Raw genomic sequence first — 23,676 nt, forward strand, 5'->3', positions numbered from 1 at the left:
TCCCCCCCCCCCCCCCCCGAGTCCTGTGAAAAAAAATCACAGGCATTTTACTCGGGTGGGATTCGAACCCATGACCTTCGCATTCTAGAGCAGTGTCAAGCAATAGCTGTTGGAGAGGCCGCATGGTTTGGCAGAACTGTCATGCTAATAGCTGCATTCTGTTACCCAGCAGCCCTTTCTTCCAATCAAGAGTTTCAGACTGCGGACAGGGCACCATAGCTTGTCCTCCTTGATGCTTGAAAAACATGTAAGATTTGGGACAAAGATATCTGGGAGTGAACAATTTGGCGACTGATTCTTAGTCAAAAGTCCAATATGTGGTAAAAGTTGAAACGCCCCCAGGTTCCCAGCGCAAGTGGCCCAGTTCTAAGGACAGATTCCATGAGATTTACTTCTACGACGGGCCATGGAGGCCGCTAGCAGAAAGACTGTTTACCTTGTCAGCAAATGAAGAGAACAAGATCCAGCTGGTTTAATGAAGAAGGTCCCTGGAAGGAGTATACCTTTGAGTGGGTGGTCTGTCAACGAACATGCACTTTAGATGGTGTGAATCGGAAGTGTTGAACTGACGAAAGATCTGATGGGGTATGCACCCCGTGCTCGACCCCGTGAGAATTCATCTGCAACGACTGGTGCGCCTGTAGTAAGATCTGATAAGGAATGCACCACTTCAGGAGTGCATGTAGAGGGAAGGTACCGAGACGTAACATTTAGTCTAATGCTGAATGACACGCCACGAACCCAATCAGTACGTTAATCATTAGCGCAGACGTGGGCGTGAGCAAGGATACAATATAGTCTGTCACCCTTTTCAGATAACATGACTGTGCGTTATTTTATTAATTTTTTGATCTGCTCCAGCTGTATTGTTGTAAATTCCCGTAAAAAGATGACTGCGGTAAATCCTCGGTTCAGGGTAAATAATAATAATAATAATAACTAGACATAAGTTTGTAGCAAACAAACACTGGAGTTTCGGCTGTTGGTGGAACAAAAAGAGAAAATATCATCACCTTATATGGACAAAATCACGCGTCATATAAAAAAAATGCTAAGTTTGGACGTAAGCCATTTGAATTTCTTATTTGGATTGAAAGGAAAGGTCAAAGTTGATGTTTTAAAAAAATGCACTTGTGTCAAGACTTACAAGATGGCATAAACATTGTGACTTTAAGACATTTGGTGCAGGAGCTACCTGTTTTAGAGCAACAATTATAACTCTTTTCAGTATGGTTCAGACGATATAAAGTTTTAAATAATGAATTGTAAATAATAAACTACCAAGGCAAGGCGAAGTGGAAACAAAACTCTTTTTAATCATAGGCAGGCCCATCGCCTCAAATTTACCCAAATACTGATCAATTGCAAGCAAACAGAAATTCTCATCCCTCCCAAACAGGAAAAACACCCATTGTGGAATCTGCGCAACCCATCTCACTACTTCCCTGTGAGACAAGTTGATTCAGAAAGATCCCGATTCTTTCATTGATTAATTTAACATCTAAATTATGACTTTTTATTTCACAATGTCTAAATCATATTAATCAAATGATTTGGTACAAGTAGGTAGCACTCACCAAGAGATGTCACTTTTATGTGCTTTTAATTATTAATAGATTAGTAAACATTTACTTCATTAAATACAATTTGTTGCCCTTGCATATAAAAAATTAGTCTTACAAGCATGCAAAATGTTTTGAGAGATTCACAAACTGTTATGTTTCATATTTCTTATTTGGTATATGAATTGATATTTCAGGATTCTCTTCACATGTCGTTCAGATGATATAAAGTTTTAAATAATAAACTTTTAAATAATAAACTTAACTACTACGCCAAGGCTAAATTTATTAATAAACTATACCACACAGACCCTTAAAATGAATGGTGGTGGGAGAATTCAATGAATTTACGTGGGGATAAACCGCTACTATTAAGGAGCACGTATATATATAACCCCCCGAGAGCTAGGCCGAAACTGGCCGAATCGTCCGGTGCTGTAATGAGCATTATTATCAACAGGTGAATGCACACCGCTTGGTTTGGTAACCTGCATATTCATGATCTCCTTGCCCCTGCTTCCTAGCTTTTGGTACACAAAGGAATAGATGAGCGACTGTTAATCCCTGATGACTTGGACAAAGCCCCTTTGTGCCCGGATTAGTAATCAGTCCTGGCCATAAACTTATATTGTTTATAGTTTATTGCTGGTTTCTATGTTATGACTGCATTTGCAAAAATAAATAAGGAATGATTTCTTCAACTAAATTCTGCTGTTAAAAATATAAAAACACTTGGTAGGCCTACTCTTCCGTAGGAACAAACCATAAAGGGTGGACTTAGGCCGTTCCAACTTGATAAGTTTGTTTACGGATCGCGGCGATCGATTTTCTGAAAAAATTGAACAAACATACATTTTAGGAAATCCACAATGTTTATTTGTTTTCGCCCGGTGACGAATACTTGGTCCAATTATTTATAAAATACATCATATTTCAGTTCATTTTTTATGTTTCAGAAACGTGTTGCAAAAACCCTAAAATAATCTTGGTTTACGATTCGATCATGCATTGCATCGACCGGCCGGTATATGCTACCTGGCTCTGCGACGCAAAGAGAAGTCCGTCGGGGAAAGCCTTACCTCACAAAAAACAACAATGTATTAATATCCATTATCGTTCAGCACACGTTCACAATTTATAGGCACTGAAATATTGTTATCACACCATATTTTGTGTACTGACGCAAAATCATTTTGAAAAATGTCTTTAAATAAACAAACACTTGGCGGGTGGTTGGTATTCATTATTCTCGGTAGAAAAAAAAGGAAGGAAAAATTAGAGTAAAAAGAGGGCGCTCTTTAGTAGGTTCCCTTAATGTATTACGCACGCAATTGTACCAACACGTCTAGCACACGACCTGTGGTAGTGTTGTTGTGAGCAAACCAACACGGCAGACCTTGTGCAACTGTACATGCATGGAGGAATAAATCAGTTGTTTTAAAATCAGCAAATTAGTGTAAGTCTCGGTGCACATGACTTGTGGTAGCGAAATAAAAGTTAAATCATTCTGGCTGTTTCAAACAGCCTATTCAGTCTGAAGTTGAGGGCAGTAAACTTATAATCCCTTAATTGCCAATAGCCCTGGACGATATCGAAAATTTTGACTGGCGATATATCGTCAGGTAAATATCGCCGATATGACGATATATCACCAAATTTTTCAAGTAAAAAACGGCCTTATAAATGGTTAAAAAATAGGTCAAAACAAGCTCTTAAACAAACGTTGTGGGGACACATGCACGATTCCTGGAAGCTTTACAACTTGAGCAAAACCTTAATCCTATTGGTCCATCCATCTGATCGGTTGAAGGCATCTGATAATGTAATGATACTCTTTACTCTCTGTGGAGACCGCCTGGTCGGTGTACAAAGGGAACGTGGGGGGGGGGGGGGAGGGGGTGTTGAGCGATGTCTGAGAATGTAATACATGCAGTATACCGCCTGGTCGGTGTACAAAGGAACGGGTGGGGGAGGGGGGCGGGGGGGGGGGGGCGTGCGAGATGATGCATTGTTATTTTTGTGAGGCCTACTATTTTTACTTCATAAATATCGCCTGGTCGGCGTACAAAGGGACGGGGAGGTGGAGGCGGGCTATAGTTAATTGGACTGTCCGCATGGGCTGTCTGTCACCTGGGGAGTCATTGGTGTGTTTGCGGAAGTATTATTTATTTCTTGGCGGGGCTGGGGAGTGGGGATTTTGAAGAAAAATAAATGTGATAAGCATGGAAGGGGACAGTGTTTTAAATGCGAGGTGTACGACGATGTATTTCGAACACCTTTTTATCACTATAAAATTGCATTAACTATTAGAACAACAAGCAATCACACATACAAGTAAATTTATCAAGATTAAAACAGTACGTTTATTTACAAATGGCAAAAGCCGCAAAATAATCACAACCCTTTTTCAAGTCTCGCTGCCAAATCAGTGAATGCGTTGTAAGCTCAGTGCGTTCGTCATTTTTTATCAAATCAAGTATCAACAAAATAACAAAATAAAAATCAAAACAAAAAATACAATATGTTTATTTACAAATGACAAACCGCAAATAATCATAACCCTTTTTAAAGTCTCTAGGCCAAATCAGCGACTGCGTTTTGTAAGCTCAGTGCGTCGTTAATTTTTTATTAAATAAAAAAAAAAAATATAAAAAAAAAAAATAAATAAACACAGTACGTGTACTTACAAATGACAAAGGCTGCAAATGTAACCCTTTTCAAGTTCGCTGCCAATCAGCGAGTGCGTTGTGTAACCTCAGTGCGATCATCAATTATCAATTATTAATATCAACAACTGTCTCAAAAAACTACGTTTATTTACAAATGACAAAGGCCGCAAAGAATCATAACCCTTTTTTAAGTCCCGCTGTCAAATACGCAATAGCGTTATAAGCTCAGTGCGTTGTAATTTTGTTTTCAAATCAACAAGTTTCTCAAGAAAAATCAATACGTGTATTTACATAATGACAAAGGCCGCAAATGTACATTTTGTAACCCTTTTCAAGTTCGCTGCCAATCAGCGAGTGCATTGTGTAACCTCAGTGCGATCATCAATTATTAATATCAACAACTTTCTCCAAAAACTACGTTTATTTACAAATGATAAAGGCCGCAAAAATTCATAACGTTTTTTTTTAAAGTCCCGCTGTCAAATAGAAATAGGCCGAGGTATGTATAACCTTTTTTTACGTCCAGCTGCCGCGTCAAGAAGTTGTAAGCTAAGTGGCTAAGTTGTTTTTATTTTATTCAAACTGCCAAACCATTGTACAGTTTGATTTACTTAATTTGTGGTCGTTTGAATTGTTACGTACAACTGCCAACATTCCAAATTGCGGTTTTTTGTTTTATTTCCGTTTAGTACAAGTGCTTTAAACATTATAGGCATTATTACATACCGCAAAATTATGTATATTTTTATTTCGTTTTTGAGGTTTTTTTTTCTCATGTCCAAATCAAAATATTAGGTCTTACTTGTAAGACGCTGAAAGTGTTCCATCCCCAAAAAAAACCATTAATTTTAAGTGTACATGTATATAATTAAAATATTTAAATAACATCAAAACAGACTGGAAGCGAGGATCCTTGAAATAAAAGAACAATATACGTGGACAGCAGTAACTACAAGTTCTTCGCCAGGAAGACCAGCATGTCAACCTTCTCAGGGTTGAGTGATAATTGGGTGGGTGTAAACACATTCCCAGCCGTGCTAAACAGCCTCTCGGATGACGAGCTAGTCGCACAAATACAGAGGTACTTCCTGGCAATTCGTCCTATTGTTGGAAATTGTCTCTCATGGTCTTTCCACCACTGAAGGGGATTATCATCGCTATCAATACATGGCATTGCAAGATAGCCTTCTAGCTGGAGTTTTACAGTTTCCTCTGCCGGTCTCTCCTGGCGCTGGTTTCCTCTTCCTTTAAAAAGAGACCCGAGAGTCAATCTTTTCTTTAGGGGCGGGGTGACTGGGTCTGGGGAGTGGGGGCGGGGTTGATCATCACCTTCCATTTCCACAAGTGCCTCGCGCTCCTGTTGCTGCTCATCATGGTCTATACTGGATACGACCTCAAGGCAAACCATGTCAATTGCCTTGGGCAAAAGAACATCCGATGAGTATTCCCCCTTGAATCTAGGATCCAGTAGGGTTGTGACGTGGAGCAGGAGAACATGGGTTGCCATTCCCGTCTCGTCGTTGTATTTCCCCTCCATGTATTCAACGATCCGGGTCTTTATGTCTTTGGTGAGTTGGACGTCGTCCTCTTTTGCTGCCATGATGTCTGTTGACAGAAGGTGCATAAGAGGAACGATCGATGACACTGTTACATAGTTCTCGGCTGAAATAATGTCCGTAAAATCGGCAACGGGTGCCAAGGCTTTCTGGACCGCCTCCAACACGTCTATATCTTGCCACCTCGGGACCAGTTGAGAGGTGTCACGATTAGCCATCAATACACGCTGTACAGCGGTCCTCTGCTCCAAGAATCGGCCGATCATCTTGTGCCGAGATCCCCATCGTGTACTTACTTCCTAAAAGAAATTAAAATAAAAACATATAAATAAATTACTTATATGGAAAAGTAACATTTGTCTCATTTTAAGAATATAAACAAGGTAACTATAATCAACTTGTTTTCAAAATTGTTTCGAAATAAAATCAGTTCAGTTGGCAATAAAAAAAAAAAAAACTACAAAATTTGAATAAAAGTTTGAAATTTTTTGTGTTTTTCTTTTGAGTCGATTTCATACTTCTTTGATATCTATTCTAAACAAAATTGAAGATGTTTTTCTCGACAGAGGACATTCTTCCCGTCAAAATACTATCAAAAAAACTTTCTTTTAAGGAAAAAAAACGGGCTCTTTTGCCCTTATATTAAGTGTAATAACCGATACATTTCGTGCGTGCAGTATTTTGTTCATTGATTGAAATGTGTCATTGGTATAATTTTCTCTACAGTTTTGTTACATTGTTCATTAAACCAAACTTTTAACGTTAGTATACATACCGTAACTAGACAGTGCTTTGGGAGATTGAGGGCCGCCTGTTCCTTCACGGGGTCCCTTCTTCTGTTCCATGAGTGGGAGAAAGCAGCGACGATGTTCTTACATACAGCCACCGCACGATCGATCCTTCTATCATTCTTCATGGAGTTTGTCACTGCAAGGTTGAGGTTGTGCCCAAAGCATGAAAGACGGGTCCACTTATTGGCCTCAGCCGCTGCTATCATGTTCGTCCCATTATCCGTAGTGAGGCAAATTTGTTTCTCTTCCCTTAAACCCCATGCTGTCAAAGTGCCCTTCATGGCCGACGCAATGTTCTCACCAGTGTGGTTTTCGGGCATGTATGACGTTTGGAGACACCTACTAAGGAGAGCCCACTTCTCGTCCACGAAATGTACAGTGTAGCTTAGGTACGGCTGCAGGTTTTCTCCAGACCACAGATCGGTGGTTGCCGAAAATAATTCGGCATGCCTGACTTCTTCGGCAACTCTCGCCCGAACCTCGTTGTACTTCGTCGGTATTGCCGTTCGGCTGAAATATTTACGGCTTGGGAGTTCGTATCTGGCATCGATGGTATGAAGTAGGTGCCTGAACCCCTCCTTCTCAACAGTGGTGAAGGGAAGCATATCTTTAGCAATGCAGAATGTGACCGCATCTGTGTATTTTGTCCATATTTTGCTCTTGCGGTCATACTTAGTGTGCTTGGAGAAGGACTGCTGGATGGTGGATTGCCGGGATGCTTGTTGAGATGTTGACGGTTGTGGCTGTTTTGATTTTGCTCCGGGGGCTACAGAACTAAACTTGGCTGGATGGTTGGCCTTTAAGTGAGTGTAGAGGTTACTAGTGCTACCTTGTCGTACTTTTACTTCACGGTGGCATATTCGGCAGATTGCCTGGTTTTCGTTGGCTGGTATTTTTCCACCAGCATCTGGAACGAATCCAAAATGAGCCCAAACTGCTGCTGACGTCTTTTGCTTCAAAACGAGATTTGGAGCACTTGATCGGCTGTGACTGGAGCTAGAAGATGGACCGGGAGTTTCACCGTCTGAATCTGAGTCTCCCTTCACCTCAGGATCTAGTTGGCTTAGCATAGTGTCAGCGCACAGAGAGAGAGTTAATGCGATAATTTCTCGTTGAAGTAAAAATTATGCCAACGGGTACAGATAATTTATTTTTGACTTTACAGACTAATGTAGAAATTCTCTTGAAGAGCTAACGATCTCAGAGCGAAATTACAAGCTGAACCATGGACGATTTGATTTTGGCACCAACTGGGGCTAAACAAAAATGAAGGGTCTCCCTTCTTACAGGGTGTACTTCTTACGAAATAAACAAGGACATCAGTGATGCTAGGAGATTAGTTTAGGTGCCAGACGTTTGGTGCGTCTTCATGCAAGGTTTATTTGTGGAGTTGGTGCCTTTTCTTCGTTCAGTATTTTTATTGCACTGTTTTGATTCCCCCTAAACCATCATCCCCGTATATTTACACCGGACAAAATATCAGGTCGTAAATGCGCTCTGGTACAATATTTTATAAGTAAAACATTGATGCAGTGAAACATTGGCTATCCTTTCATAATTCAACCAAAATTTACGAAAAAGAGATCGCGGCAAAACCATTTGAAAGACACTGGACACTACTGGTAATTGTCAAAGTCCAGTCTTTTCACTTGCTGTATCTCAACATGTGCGTAATAAAATAGCAAACGTGTGAACATTTGAGCTCAATCGGTCATCGAAGTTGCGAGGACATAATGAAAGAAAAAACACCCTTGTCACACCAAGTTTTGTACTTTCAGATGATTGATTTCGAGACCTCAAATTCTAAATCTAAGGTCTCGAAATCAAACTTGTGGAAAAATACTTTTTTCTCGAAAACTCCGTTACTAAGGAGGGAGCCGTTTCTTGCAATGTTTTAAACTATCAATATTACCAGATACCATATTTTATGCTAATAATTATTTAGAGGAATTCCCAATAGTGTCCAAGAGTGTTTAAGAACTTAAAAATAATCTCTCTCTTCTGATTTTTACTGCAGTAGGCCCCTACCTTTTTTCCTGAGCATTATGTTTAACAATTTCATTTATTTTATGAAACAACTTCCATCTTCCCATGTTGCTCTCTCGACTGAAAATCTGTTCTCAATCAAATATTTTGGAACCTCTGCTGCAAGTTACCCCTAAAAAATCGAAACTGCAAGATGTATTAAATTACATTTACGGCCTTGTCCTGGAACCACTGTGCGGGCGCCTTCGAGTTGAACGAGTTTAAGATCAGATAAGAAAGTCTTTGAGCGCCGCTTGCCGACTATCACACCTTGGGTATTGTTATACACATGTACATCGTAAACGCAGCCGACCGATTACATTTTATAGCCTCCAAAGGGCCGTCTCAGGCAATCTATTGACACGTGGCACGTAACCTCCATGTACCATAGAGTAACAGAGTTTTCTTATGTTTGCGACGTCTGCGCAAGCATTTCTGTTGATTTTTTTTTAATTATCAACGATATTCTGAGAATATCGTCTTTGTCACGATATATCGAGATTTTCAAAACCAACATCGATATTGACGATATCGTTTTCAATGTCGTATCGTGACGATATTATCTTGATATCGTCCAGGCCTAATTGCCAACCACTTGAAAAGGACTTGTCATGCCTTTTGTTGCCGCCTGGACCCATCCAGACCCAACAACCATTGTGTTGAGGTTGTGAAGGTTTAATGAGAAAAGGTGAGCAACTTTAACCCCCGATATGTGGATTATTCATGACACCAGTCATTTCTTTTGTAAAAGCTTTCAGAGCGGAAAACCTTCAGGTTCGGCCACTATCGGTCTAGCTCTCGGGCGGTTAAATAGATACGTGCTCCCTTACTAATATTCCAAACGCTTCCGTAGTTCGAGGACTCTCCAAAAGCAAGAGGGCGCTATACAGGTTCACCATTAACTGTAGAAGCGAAGCAGCGCACCAAAATGAATGATGCAATGCGTGTGGACTATGGGCTATGTGTGGTTTTCTGGCTGGCCGGCCGTATGCAGCGTGTTACGATGCCTAGCGTGGGAAGCAATGCCTGTAGTGTGCAGTGATGGCCATATGCGATGTACAGCCTGAATTACGTGCAATGTACACACACAAGACGATCATGCTTTGTCGACGATACATCTTTTTAAATCGTAAATATCGTCAACAAAGGATTAAAAACCCTCGGTCGAACTGCTGCTTGATCTAAGTTAGAACACAGGCTTTCATTTGATGTATTGTTTGTGTCTTTTAGGACTTTAGTTCCTGAGAACGAACGCTCACAAATTTGTACGCGTAAATGTTATGAGAATTTTTGGAAAGAAGAATAATAATAATTATAATATTAAAAACTAGAGATTGAGAGTTTGTGAACAAACTCAAGGTGTTCGGTTTCCGGGAGTAAAAGCCTGGATTAAAAAACAAATATTACACCTTGCTTTGTTCTCAAGATTTGTAATAAATGATTCAAATTGCAAAAACTGTCAAAACCACATGATTACGTCATCTAGTAAAAGTGTATGTTTGGTGACGTCATCGGTAATATTTGTTTTAAACCAGACCTTTGCCAGACTTGTATGGTGTGATGGTAAAGCATCAAAGGATGTTTATTTCGACCTAAAAGACAATAAACCACGCCCTTTCAAATCATTTCATAGTCACTTCCCGTTTAAACAGGTCAAAAGGTCAACGAAAGTTCACCAACATATCCATTTCTGTCAAGTACGTAAAGCCCTTTCATATGATGTACAGATTGTCAAAATAGCTTATGTAGTTTAGGAAATATGAACTTAGGAAATATTGACTGACGACTGAAGAAAAGACTGTAAGGGGCATGTATGTTTTAACCGCCTTGAACGAAGACTATTCTTCATGAAGCTTTTTCACGCTCTATTGATAATATTTTTTTTTTAAAAGTAAAAAAAAATAAAAAACAGACAAAAACAAACAACTGACTGGGCCCGATGTTACTTAACTTCACTGATCGGACGAGAACCGGTGTGATCAACGCAGTGCGGTAGTAGTCAAAACAAAAAATGTATTTTTGACCAAAATACGCAAAAAATCTGATTTGAACCAGAAGACAAGGTGAAAATGGGGTCGATCATGTCTGCGAGGCCTTTACAGAGTTTTTAACGACCTTTTCGATTATGTATCGATTGTGAGAATCCATCACGTGGATCAAAAATGATTTTTTGAAATAATAATTTGAATTTTTATTACTCAAGAATGGATGACGTCATCATGACCTAACTATCACATTATTCCACTCCTAATGCATATCTAACTATGTGCAAAGTTTCAAGTTCATACGAGTTTGGGAAGTGTGCTTTTGTTCGAGGACAAGGGACGAAGAGAAGAAGATGAAAATCTGGATTGTTTTATTGATTTGTTTGTACTAAAGTTTTGTTTAATCCGGCAGTTTATTTTAGCAAGACCACTCCTAATTGCTTGGGCCTTATGCTTTAACCATTCTGTTTTCTTTGAATGTTTTGTATTGTAACATCCATGTCTGTGCATTGAGGTAGAAACAGATTAGTTTACGTAACGTCCTTTCCTACTAGAGAAAGTTTGAAAGGGCTTATGTTATTCCAGAGATTTTCTTTCTTCAAAATATTTAACTCAAAATAACTTGGATAGTTGTTTTAACAAATAATCAAAACAATTGATGATTATGCTAAGTTCAAGAAGTAATAGATATCGTAATACTGACGTGAATTCCGTGGGCCCAAAACGCCCTTCACCCGGGGGGAGTGGTCGATCGATGTAACGTCTCTATTCTTCTCGGTGTTTAACCAAAACATGACCAATGTTCGTCATTTTGTACTGTTGTTTTCTCACATAATTAAAAGTCCCATGAATCACTGAAGTATGTGGCCATGTCAGCGAAACTTCGTCTTCAATTCCACATTGACCACTAAGCCATCAGAAGGGTAACATTTGAACAATTTGACACTGAAGATTGAAATGAAATCGTTTCGCAGCGTTCTGCATAGCTATATAGCTCTATGCATATCACGCTATGGCGCACAACCAACGGGGAAATTTCGTAGTTCTTTATATAAGAAATTGTGAATTTTCAAACTCGATTTTGAACCAGAAGATGAGATCAAAATGGGATCACGTCTGCGAGGCATTTACGGACTTTTAACGAACTTTCCGCTAATACACTACACGTTGTGTGTATGCCCACGTGCAATGTTTATGCACATACCAATGGGGATTTACGTTGTTCTTTAGACGTGAATTTTGAAATTTTCAACCTCTCTTTTGTGCCGGAAGAAAAAGAAAAAAAAAACGAACAAAAATAAGAGGTGTTTCGGGCTGTTGGCCCGAACATCTAATAATAATAATAATAATAAAAAAGATAAAAAATCTTGATGAAATCGAAGGTGGTTACGGCGTATGGCCGAAACCCCCAATAATATGCTCTTATCTGCTCGGTCACGACACCCCATACTGAGTATACAGTGCTAACACACATCGGTGTATGGGTAAAAACCAAAATTAATATTCTTTATCCCCGATACAAATTTAACATCTCTTAATTATAGGTTTTCTCGGTCAATTTCGGCAAATGAGCAGCCAATTTAACCACCAAGCTATTCTATTTCGCGCAAAATCGAATGCTTCTCAAAAGGGTCATACGATTTCGTTTTGGGATTAGTCAAATGTAATGTTGCGTTATTCGAATTGACAAAATAACCATTCAATTTAACAATTCATCAAAGCAGCATTCAAGTTCGCAGACGCTTCTTGAGGTGCGTGTCACGAAAAAGAATGACGCTACGCTAAATTGAACAAAGTGCTAAAGGAATTTGACTCGACCCAAAACGAAATTGAATGGCGAATTCTGAATTTGAAACGCAGTAACAACTGGAGAGACAAAACGCATGAAAATGAAATTGACTGCTCATTTGCCGAATTTGACCGAGAAAACCTATAGTAATAATAATAAAAATAATAATAATAATAATAGTTGGTTTTTATATACATATAGCGCTCTATACACCATGTCTCAAAGCGCTTCCACATTATTACCCCTGGTCACTGGGCCTTAAGTCATTCCTTAAACCATCTCAGCTCCTTGGGGAGTATACAGCATGTGCCGCCAAATATGTAGCGCACTAAGCTAATCAATCACAAGAACCATCTCTGCCCTCACAGGTACCCATTTACCCCTGGGTGGAAACAATTACAGTTTAGTGTCTTGCTCAAGGACACAAGTGTTACAAGCGGGATTTGAACCCACACTCTGCTGAACAGAAACACCAGAGCTTGAGTTCTGTGGGCTTATCCGCTCAGCCATGACACCCGATATGTATGGGGTGTTATGAAACAATGGCTGCTATGGTTGAAACCATGGATGATCTTCTGAGCGTTCTACAGCCTTGGTAAAATAGAAGGCTCAGGGGATCACCTTGGGTTTCATAGGGTATGTTCAGACAGCGTACTAAGTTGTACCTTTACCGGTTTAACTTTTAGGAGCAGCGGGGGGTGGTCGTAAAAATACAAAAAAACTGCATTCAGACAGCACAAAGTTAAACCCGATCCGGTTTATCTTCGGTTTTAAGAGGTCAAACCAGGCGTACTTCAATGCCCAGTTTTAGACATCAGAATTCGCACGCCAATAACTGCTGCTGAGTGCCCTGGACGATCATATCAGAATTCGCGCTCCGAGAACTGCTGCAGAGTGCCCAGGCGGACTCCTCCGGGTTCCCACCGGATGTGCCCTGCCGCCAGTGTAAGGGAGTAGAGTTCACTACGTCGGCGAGACGTAGCGACCGCCACCAAAAAGGCCACTTTGACCGTTAAGTGTAGCAATGTGGCTCCACTCAGCGGTTCGAAAGGGGGTTTGGTTAGTGCTGACAGTACGCTAAAGAGGTCCCAGGATTCGAGGATGCCCGCAGTGTTTCCATACGGAAGCGCTTTGGGCGGATAATTCAGGATCGGCCGCCAAGTGTCCACCTCCTTCTTTGGAACTAAGAAGAAAGTGGACATGGGGGGTCGCCTGGAGACAGGGAAGTCACTTCCGCCACGCCCCAGGATACCGGGGGGTGGACGCACGAAAACCACGGCTCGACTGGGCCCGCTGCTGGCCTTGAGTCCGGTAGAACCGGATCGAAAAATATTTATCGAAATCCCCAGGGGGAAATTGGTAATATAAATCCTCCTGCTTGGGGTAGGCCGTCCAAGAGGATACCGAATAATGCCCTCGATGCGGTCAGCGCATACACGGTCGAGTGGCAAAGCCGGGAAAATATTCCCACTCCTCGGAGCGGGGCCAGTCCTCCTCTTAAAAGACCACCGTTCAGCGGGGGCGTCCTCCGCTTTCTTGGCGGGGAGATCCAACACCCGGCTCTGCATCTCGATCGGATACAAAGGACCCCGAAGGATGTATGCTAATCCCCGTCTGGGATTGTGAACGTGCACCCGTGCTTGACCGCACATCACCCTGATCCATCACACCCCATGCAACCTCCTGTGCGGTGACCGTGGGACGGTGGCTGGGAGGGGAGGCCGGTGCCCGGCTGACCGTGCACAGTACGCCGCCTCGATCCTGGCGCACCCAGCCATGACCGGACTGGTCGGCCTGGGTGTACAGCCCTGAAAACTGGGAAAATTCCTGGACCTCGCGCCGACCGGATATTGAGGCCGCTAAGGTCTGGAAAGACGTAAGGAATTCGTCTCGGGATAGCGGTTCGCTACCCGAAGGCGTTTCCTATGGGCGTCAGGCGAGGAGTCGTCAGACGACCGCAGATGACGGTCCTTTTTGGTCTTCTGCCTCTTGTTCGGTACCCGCTCACGGGACAAATCCGAGGCCCTCTCCGAGGAAACCTGAGTGACAGGCATGCCCGAACAACGGGTGAAACTCGAAGACGAGGGCGGGCCCTGTGAGTGGGGTATCCCGGGGAGTCCCAGGTACCCGACTCAGCACCCATAATCCTTCTCCCCATGGCCAGCACCCCACAGCCTATGGTGTGGGCGGGTGCCTTGTGGGTTGGAAAACCTCGCAAAAGGCCGTCACCAACCGTCGTGGAGGAATCCATGTGGTCGGTGCGGGCCAAGTATTCTGAGCCGTGCGGAGGGGGGATGCCCTCCGGCTTCAGAGACCCGAGGGGGCATAATGCATTAAGCGTGGTGAGTTGCTGGCCAATAAGAAGCCACAATTACTTGCATGACGTCACAAGAACGTTCGATGCAAATTCGTTACATTTTCTCCCACCCAAATCGTTGGCAAATGTAAAGAAAAACAAAAGTCCCCCAAAACGAGTTGGTAAAGTCGCCGCTCGCGCTGATAGTCTTTTTTCGTCCGTTGCTCTGCCTGCTAAGAGGAAAAGAGGACGCCAAGGTGGTGCGCATGCCACAGGTGTTCGGGGATAGGACACTTGAGGGCGCTATTGTATGTAAAACTCTTAGCTATTTGCCTGCCGGCATAGGGAACAATACAATTGTAGTATTCGCTCTACAGGCAAGTAGAGTGAAGTAGACCAATGTAGATCACGACCACAAACATTTACAACAAAATAGAAGCCGGATCATCTTGAAAAAGGTGCTTGTCTTAGGCGAGTTAGGGGTCAAAGACGCGGAAACTGCATAATATGTAGTCGCTAAAATGCATTACATCGGCAAGGTATTTTGTCAGAATTTCAGTATTTTACTTTCTGCTTAATTTTAAAAATTTATCAAGAATGTAGTACGTTGTTATATCAAGCAGCCACATCAAGGTAATTTCATAGATTGTCGAGGAAGACATTCAATTCCCATCAAAAGTGAAAAGGAAAACGATTTTCTTATATCTTTCCGCACAAAACAAGGCTCAAAGACACCCCAGCAGTGGAGCGCAGGGCACGGCGGTGCCAAGCACTTGCGCACCTGGATCGGTCTATACCTTCCGCCAAGGTGGTAGTTAAAAAGCAGGACAGTTCTTTTGAGACCTGAGAAGTCTCCCAAACAATCAGATAAATCTACTCCGCGGTAGTAGAATAGCAAGAAAGTTCTCTAAAGAACAAACTCTACCTGGCAAGCAGATACACACATGGTGTTACTGCAAAACAAAATTTCCCCATATCTGTAGGGATTTCATAGAAAATACTCACCTCCAATACCTACATATGCATTTATAATGTGCATGTGCAAGCAATCCCCTGACACAAAACAAAGGCTATGACATCACCCACACACACTGCACCCCTCAGTATAGCCCATACAATTCCTCCTTCTAGTTTCACTTTCTGGTTTATTTTTAGGATACTGATCTGATACTTGATAGAATAGGAAATCCCTAGTAGTGTGGTTGGTTCTACGAGGGAATACTTACCTGTAGAGCAGTGTTGTAGCTAGGACATTTTTAGTGGTGGGCGCAGCTGAATTTAAACTTGGTCAGAGACTGCGAGCAGTGCGCACGTTCTTTGTTGTAAGGATCGTTTTCAGGGCTAAATATTAATATTCCAATCGTGCCAAATGCACATTATGTAAGATTCAAGAATCACAATTTTTAACTATAATGACAATAATAATTACAAAAATGTGTTAATACAAAATAATTGTGATGCATTTGTTGTGAATAGACTGTGAAATAGTTTCTGCTGTTAGCTTGTTGTAGTAGTATCCCGCCGCGATGAAGTTGAACTTGAACTTTTAAGGTGGAGTAACTGTCTCGATCGTCTCAGGTACAGTTTCATTCTCAGCACTAACTGAAGCTGTACGAGATACTGTTATATCATCTTCCAATCTTTTCCGTTTTCCAAAAAAGTCGTCAGCTTACGTTGCGAGGCCATCTTAAAATTTACACAGATCTCATTCAAGTTAAAACCCAGCGCGCTGTCACAGGTGTGGACGAAGCGAACGTGTTTACATGCCTACATGTGCATCCGGGATACGCAAACTCGTGCACTAGACTTTACACACCCCTTGTACTGTTGTGTGGCGATACTGTTTGTGTGTACATGGAATGCATGAAATCCCCACGAAAACCTCACGACTAGACTTATAGTGCACTCTAGGGTCTACCACATCCACTGGTGTACACCACATGTACATACATACATCGTGTACATGTGCACCGTACCAGCACTGCTCAGACTGTATAGACGGTACGCCTTCTGCACTGTACTATAGTTCGTTCAATAAAAACATCAGGGCACATTTCACGAAGAAAACTTCGCAAGAGGCAAGTTACATGGGAAACACACTTGAGGTTTTTATTGATCGAAATTCTGGCAAAAAAAATTACTAACTGCATTTAAAATGACAAAACACGAAAAAAACATGACATTTTAGTCTTGCAATGTGATCAATATCAGCAGAACATTTAATTTTTTATTAATGTTTTGGGAAATTCTGTGGTGGGCGGCAGTCTATTTTTCAGCGTTGATCTTCCACGCGTTGGGGTCTGGGCCCCTTGCGCAGTAGTTTGGCAGTTGGTTGTTTGCATGGAAGGCTAACAAGTCCACGTGTGGTCGGTTGATCAGATGAGTTGATCTTGTGGGAACAGTGACCACTCTGTCGGGGCAATCCAGCCTCTTGACAGAGCGTCGGCTGTGATGTTCTCTATGCCCGGGATGTGGACTGCTGACAATGCTGTCCCCCGCTGTATGCACTGGATGAGATCCCAAGCCAGTGCACACAGGCGTCCTGACCGAGTGTCCCCCTGGTGATTGATGTAAGCCGCGACTGTGGCTTTGTTGCACCTCACCAGGACTGCACGGCTCCTGGCATCCGACTGGAAATGTTGCAGTACGTTGGAGACTGCTAACATTTCCAGGACGTTGATGTGGGACTATAGATGTTCGGAAAAAAGGACACAGGGTAGCCCAAAGACGGAGGAGAGCAGGTCTAGTTGTCTCTCTGCGGTAGGAGGAGCAGGAGGCTTCTACAGGAGCAGGGAAAACTGTAAAAATCTTACCCAGTAGTCACTGGATGTCGGTAAAAAACAACGTAGACGGCCAGTATTCTCAGGCGGTATCCTATCCAAGTACTGAATGGGCCCAATGTCGGAAATATGATCTTAACGCTTGCAATGTGTATTGCTAGGGAGCTAACCTAAAAATACCTCTATACCTAGCGCGCGCTAAATTAGAAGGAGGAATTGTATGGGCCACTGGCCACTATTTGCACCGCTGTGGGCGTTGAGGGCGACTGACTCTTTGTCAGTCGCGATTCTGGTGTCCACCGGATGGACGTTTTGGGCGGAAGGTCCCAAAGTTTTAAAAAGATTTATTCCTCGTGCCCGAATTACCATTGGGAAATCTGGAGTGGACGACAATGGTGAAACCACTGGGTGGGTGTCGATGGCTTAGGACCAAGGTAGTATCTATAGTATATGCTTTCGGGAAGGAAAGGTAAATTTTCTTATTTTCGACCATTTAGACCCATGTTAGGGAACATGTGTTTCACTTGCCGGGCACAATGGCGGCCGGTCCTTTTGCGCTTGGGTGCATTTGTATGGGACATAATGGTACCCTTTGTAAAATCGTTGAGAGGTTAACAATGGCACGTTTCTTGGTGGTATCAAGGGTCCATGGTGGATTGCTTGCGGGCCCATGGGTGTCGCGTGAGTGGGTACAGGAGTGTAAGTGCAAGCGCCAGCGCGCACACAGACACACAAGATTGATTTTATCGGGGTAGCGAGAACCATCGAGGATGGTGGTGTGTTGAGATAACTTTATGCACCATTGAGGGTCGTGCTAGTTAGTTAAAAAATTCCGTGCTTGGCGCCAGGTTTTGTTCTTTGCCGTAGAACATTTTTTTTTTCTTGTTGAGGTTAAACTGCAGAGCTTTTGAGATCCGAAACATTCGGCGCTTCGGATCGGTACCCTAGATAATGGTCCGGAGTTCAGTGCTCCAATGGGGAGAGCCCCCTTTTATTTGGTTAGCTTTGCATCCATGTTTTAGATAAACCCGAAAAAATTTGTAATTTAAATGGGAGTGCCTATCCTTGGTGAGCCTTGCATAAGGCATGGGTAGTGCCCCACAGTAATGAACATGGTAAGTGGATGTTTTAAATTGGTATTGCCCATTTTGTTTAGCTTTACATCAGGGAGTGCCCCAAGTAATGAACCCAAAACAATGGCCGTTTTAAAAGGGGGAGTGCCCATCTTTGGTTAGCTTTCCTTCGGGGAATGCACCAAGTATAATTAACCCGGAAAAATCGGGTGTAAATATGGGGAGTGCCCATCTTTGTTTGCTTTATGCACGGGAAGTGCCCCAAGTATAAACCAAGAAAATGGGTGTTTTAAACGGGGAGTGCCCATCGTTGGTTAGGTTTACATCGGGGAGTGCCCCAAAGTAACGAACTCAAAAGAAAAGAAAAAATGGGGAGGGCCCATCTCTGGTTAGCTTTAGATCCGGAAATACCCCGAGTATGAACCCAAAATGTGCGTTTTAAATGGGGAGTGCCCATCTTTGTTTTAGCTTTCCTTCGGGGAGCGCCCCAAGTAATGAACCCCAAAAATCGGGTGTTTTAAATGGGGAGTGTAGTGTTCACGTAATCACACTCGGTTATGCAAATGAGTTGACCTCGTGTAAGGTCACACGGAGGCAGAATGGAAAACTGAGGAACAGAGAATAAAGCACATGTTGATGTAGAGATTGAATTCGTATATTATTGCTTTTAATAGTGTTGATTTAATTCGTTAGTCTATTAAGACATTACAGGGAGTGCCTATGTTTGTTTAGTTTTATGTTCGGAAATGCCCCAAGTATGAACCCGGAAAATGGGTGTTTGAAATGGGGAGTGCCCATCTTCTTTGGGAGTGCCCCAAGTATTGAACCCGGAAAATTGTGTGTTTTAAATGGGGAGTGCCCATCTTTGGTTAGCTTTCCTTTTGGGAGTGCCCCAAGGATTGAACCTGGAAAATTGGGTGTTTAAGATGGGAAGTGCCCATCCTTGGTTTTCCTTCGGGGAGTGCCCCAAGTATGAACACGGAAAATGGGTGTTTGAAATGGGGAGTGCCCATCTTCTTCGGGGAGTGCCCCAAGTTTTGAACCCGGAAAATCGTGTGTTTTAAATGGGGAGTGCCCATCTTTGGTATGATTTCCTTCTGGGAGTGCCCCAAGGATTGAACCCGGAAAATCGGGTGTTTAAGATTGCCCATCCTTGGTTAGTTTTCCTTCGGGGAGTGCCCCAAGTAATGAACCCGACAAAATCGGTTATGTAATGGGGAGTGTCCATCTTTGGTTAGTTTTATAGCCGGAAGTGCCCCAAGTATACACCCGGAAAATGGGTGTTTTAAATGGGGAGTTCCCATCTTTGGTTAGCTCCTTCGGGGAGTGCACCAAGTATTGAACCCGGAAAATCGGGTGTTTTTAATTGGGAGTGTCCATCTTTGTTTAGCTTTCTTTCGGGGAGTGCCCCAGTAATGAACCCAGAAAAATTGGTGTTTTAATTGGGGACGGAATAGCCCATCTTCTTGTTTAGCTTTTCATCGGGGAGAGCCCCAAGTAATAAACCCGGAAAAAAAAGAAAAAAAAAATGAGAAAAATGAGAAAAAAAAAAAAGAACAAATGGGTGTTTGAAATGGGGAGTGACCATCTTTGGTTTTTCATCGGGGAGTGATCCCATTTATAATACTCAAAAAAAAAAAAAAAAAAAAAACGCTTTGGATGGCGAGTGCCCCACTTGGGTAGGCCTTGCGTAATGAGGGAGTGCCCTGAGTAATGAGCCCTGAAAATGGGTGTTTCTAAACGGGGAGTGCCCCTCTCTTTTGGTCTTGGCCGGCACTGGGGCGTCCCCCTTGCTTGGGCCTTGGAAGTTAGGGAAAAACGGGGAGTGCCCCCTTAGGTTTAGGCGTATTTTGGTTTAATCGGCCAATGGACGCTGGAAAATCTCTACAGGCAAAATGAGGTCTAGTATTTGGAGAGTGCCAACATCCAGAGATCATGATTTGAGGCTTTTAGACGTACAAAATAAGTTTATATACTTGTGTAGAACCAGTAGGGGAGATGGCCTTAGCTTTGATCCACACCGGGTCTTCGTCAGATGTATAAGCAAACAAGCAACATAGCAGAAGGAGGGCAAAGAACTATGGGAAGGCTCCGAAAAAGCGGAAATTATACCCATTCAAAGTTGTTATCTTACAGACATGGGGTGGCTACGATCCCTTAAGAGTAACCTAGTGCTTTATCTTTGGTTTTTCATCGGGGAGTGATCCCATTTATAATACTCAAAAAAAAAAAAAAAAAAAAAAACGCTTTGGATGGCGAGTGCCCCACTTGGGTAGGCCTTGCGTAATGAGGGAGTGCCCTGAGTAATGAGCCCTGAAAATGGGTGTTTCTAAACGGGGAGTGCCCCTCTCTTTTGGTCTTGGCCGGCACTGGGGCGTCCCCCTTGCTTGGGCCTTGGAAGTTAGGGAAAAACGGGGAGTGCCCCCTTAGGTTTAGGCGTATTTTGGTTTAATCGGCCAATGGACGCTGGAAAATCTCTACAGGCAAAATGAGGTCTAGTATTTGGAGAGTGCCAACATCCAGAGATCATGATTTGAGGCTTTTAGACGTACAAAATAAGTTTATATACTTGTGTAGAACCAGTAGGGGAGATGGCCTTAGCTTTGATCCACACCGGGTCTTCGTCAGATGTATAAGCAAACAAGCAACATAGCAGAAGGAGGGCAAAGAACTATGGGAAGGCTCCGAAAAAGGCTCCGAAAAAGCGGAAATTATACCCATTCAAAGTTGTTATCTTACAGACATGGGGTGGCTACGATCCCTTAAGAGTAACCTAGTGAGGACAGAATGATCATCAATGGAAGGGTGGATTACCGGCCAAAAAGGCTAGCTAGTAGGGGAGCAGGACTTTCGTATCTTATAAAGTTAGAAATAAAAGGAAAGGCAACGGGGAATGCCACACTTCCGATTTGGCAGGCAGCAGGGGAAGGCCCTAGGAAATAGACTTGGAGGTGTGCACTCTGAAAGTTTGGTGCCTCTGTTGGTTTGGCCTTTGGCCTTAGTTAGCCTTGGTAGGAGGGCGGTATTTATAGGTACGGCTCAGGGGGGAGTTCCCCCTCAGTTACCCCTTAGTCTGAATGGCGTTGCGGTTATGCATCGAGTATGGTCTGAGAGAGTTCTAAATGGGGAGTGCCTTTATAGCGGTTTTGGCACCATAATATAGGAAACTGGCCCGGTTAATGGGGTTCCTATAAGACTAGAGCTCAATAAAAGAAGCTTCTTAAAGGAGGTTTGGCAGATTGTTTGCACTTGTATCACGTTTGTTCAATACAGGCAAAGTCGGCTTTAAAAGTCCATAAACCTGGCAGGCTTCAGTTGCTCAAGGCTTCACGAGACCGGTTACGATCGTAACGTAGCTTATGTTATGGCTCTACGATCGTAACGTAGCTTATGTTATGGCTCTACGATCGTAACGTAGCTTATGTTATGGCTCTACGATCGTAACGTAGCTTATGTTATGGCTCTCCTTCGTAAGTACGTCTCCGAGTTCGCTCCTCTATCACCCGAGGACATCAAAGAGAAGCAGTTGTATGTGCCGAGAGACACGGATGTCTGTTTCCGTTGCCAAAAAAGGGGTAAATTTTTATCGAGACTGCAAGGAAATACTCTAAGTTTTCTTGAGCCGGTTTGGCATGGTGGACTAGTCAACGTACGTCGGGGGAAGGGAGCGGGGTGATATTTGGGTTTTCTATGTGCATGTTCTAAAGTGGGGAATCATTAGATATTCAGGTTTGTTCGAGGTATGGCTCGCCCCCTACTTACTAAAAAGAAAGAAAAAAAGCAAAAAAAAAAGCAAAAAAAAAAAAGTTGCACATAGAACACCGAGTCATTTTGTAGTCTTGTGGTTTAGTGTGTCAAATAAAACAATTTGAGCGGTTGGCAGTTGGCGCTAAAAAATGACATTTCTATGTGAGATGTATTCATTATTTATTGTCCGAGTTTTGTTTCCTTTTTATATATTTTATGGATCGGTCATTGGCCGTTGAAAATGTTTTACAAGATGTGCTTTGAACGGTTTCTCTCTTTATTAAACCTAGGAGTATAGGCGGTTCTTGAAGATATTGGGAACCCATGTGTGGGAGCGCTCATCTTGCTACCCCTTTGACCATGTTGCAGCTTAGGCTGCAAGGCGGCGCAGAGGTTCGTGTTTCTGGGTAGATATATCATGAGTTGTTGCAGGGCCCCCCGATGGATCAGAGCCAAGTCCTGCTAAAGTTCTTTCAGGTGTTTGCCGGCCTAATTTTCAAGCCCTGCGGTTTCGAGACCCAGATTTATTTTGTAGCTGGAAGGTCTGCACGATCATCCCCAGGCGTGGAATGACATATTGACTGAGTGCCCTCACGCGTAGACTTGTTTGAGTTTTCCCAACCCTTTAGAGGGAAATACCGGGGTAGAACCTTTGACTCGGCCATCCTTCCACCCATGTACTTTTCTATTAACGCCCCTATTTGCAAGGAATTCACCCCTTTCATTAATGAGACAATTTCGAAGCGCCTTGTAGAAGGGTCAGTGGAGCTTTTGGGGCGGTAAAAAGCACGAAACCGCCGAGGTGTGTCAATGCGCTCACCATCGAACCTCCCCAAATCAGACTAGTTTTGTCAATGAAGGGGCCAAACATCTGGTGTAAGGATACACCTTTCAAATTAGTTCCATTGGGGGATACTGTGGAATCGATTAGTCGAGGTGGAAAGTTCTCGGGAATCGATGACGCTCAGGGATACAAACAAATCCTTCTAAATGAGAGGTCTAGGACCTTCTGTGGCTTCGAGTGGGCGGGATTCTATTTTGTTGACACTACTTTCCCGTTCGGTTTCAAAAACAGTGCCTACACTTGGGGTTTTGTCTCTCAACCTGGTTAAAAAAACAGGGGCATTCACACAAAAGTTTGGATCGTCGAACGGTTCATTGGAGAGTGTGGTGGAGAGGGGAAGTCTTGTTCCTAAAGGCAGAATGTTTGCTTTTGTTTGTTTGCAGGGCTCGATAAGCGACTCGAGTCAAAAGGCTGCTAGAGTGTTGTAAGTAGTCTTTAACATGCAGTCACTTGGATACTTCATCAACCTGAAGAAGAGCCAATTGCAGCCGGTTTCATGGATGATGCATTTGGGTCTAGGGTTTCTTTCTGGATCCCGGATAAGAAGAAGTGCTCATTC

At 42.9% G+C, this 23,676-nt stretch overlaps 2 protein-coding genes across 2 annotated transcripts in view; both read right to left on the reverse strand.

Moving 5' to 3' along the window:
- LOC139940815 (meiotic recombination protein REC8 homolog) overlaps nucleotides 1-23,676 on the reverse strand; it is a 418,728-nt gene that overhangs the window by 346,720 nt on the left and 48,332 nt on the right. The gene's annotated exons all lie outside the window — the stretch shown is intronic.
- On the reverse strand, nucleotides 5,158-7,648 carry LOC139940787 (E3 SUMO-protein ligase ZBED1-like). Its single transcript, XM_071937166.1, has 2 exons — nucleotides 6,563-7,648; nucleotides 5,158-6,086 (listed from the first exon to the last, which is right to left on the reverse strand). Exons 1-2 carry the CDS (start codon nucleotides 7,646-7,648, stop codon nucleotides 5,181-5,183), a joined length of 1,992 nt encoding a protein of 663 aa, XP_071793267.1. The 3' UTR covers nucleotides 5,158-5,180.

This window comes from Asterias amurensis, chromosome 8, assembly GCF_032118995.1.
Source record: "Asterias amurensis chromosome 8, ASM3211899v1".
Lineage (NCBI taxonomy): Eukaryota > Metazoa > Echinodermata > Asteroidea > Forcipulatida > Asteriidae > Asterias > Asterias amurensis.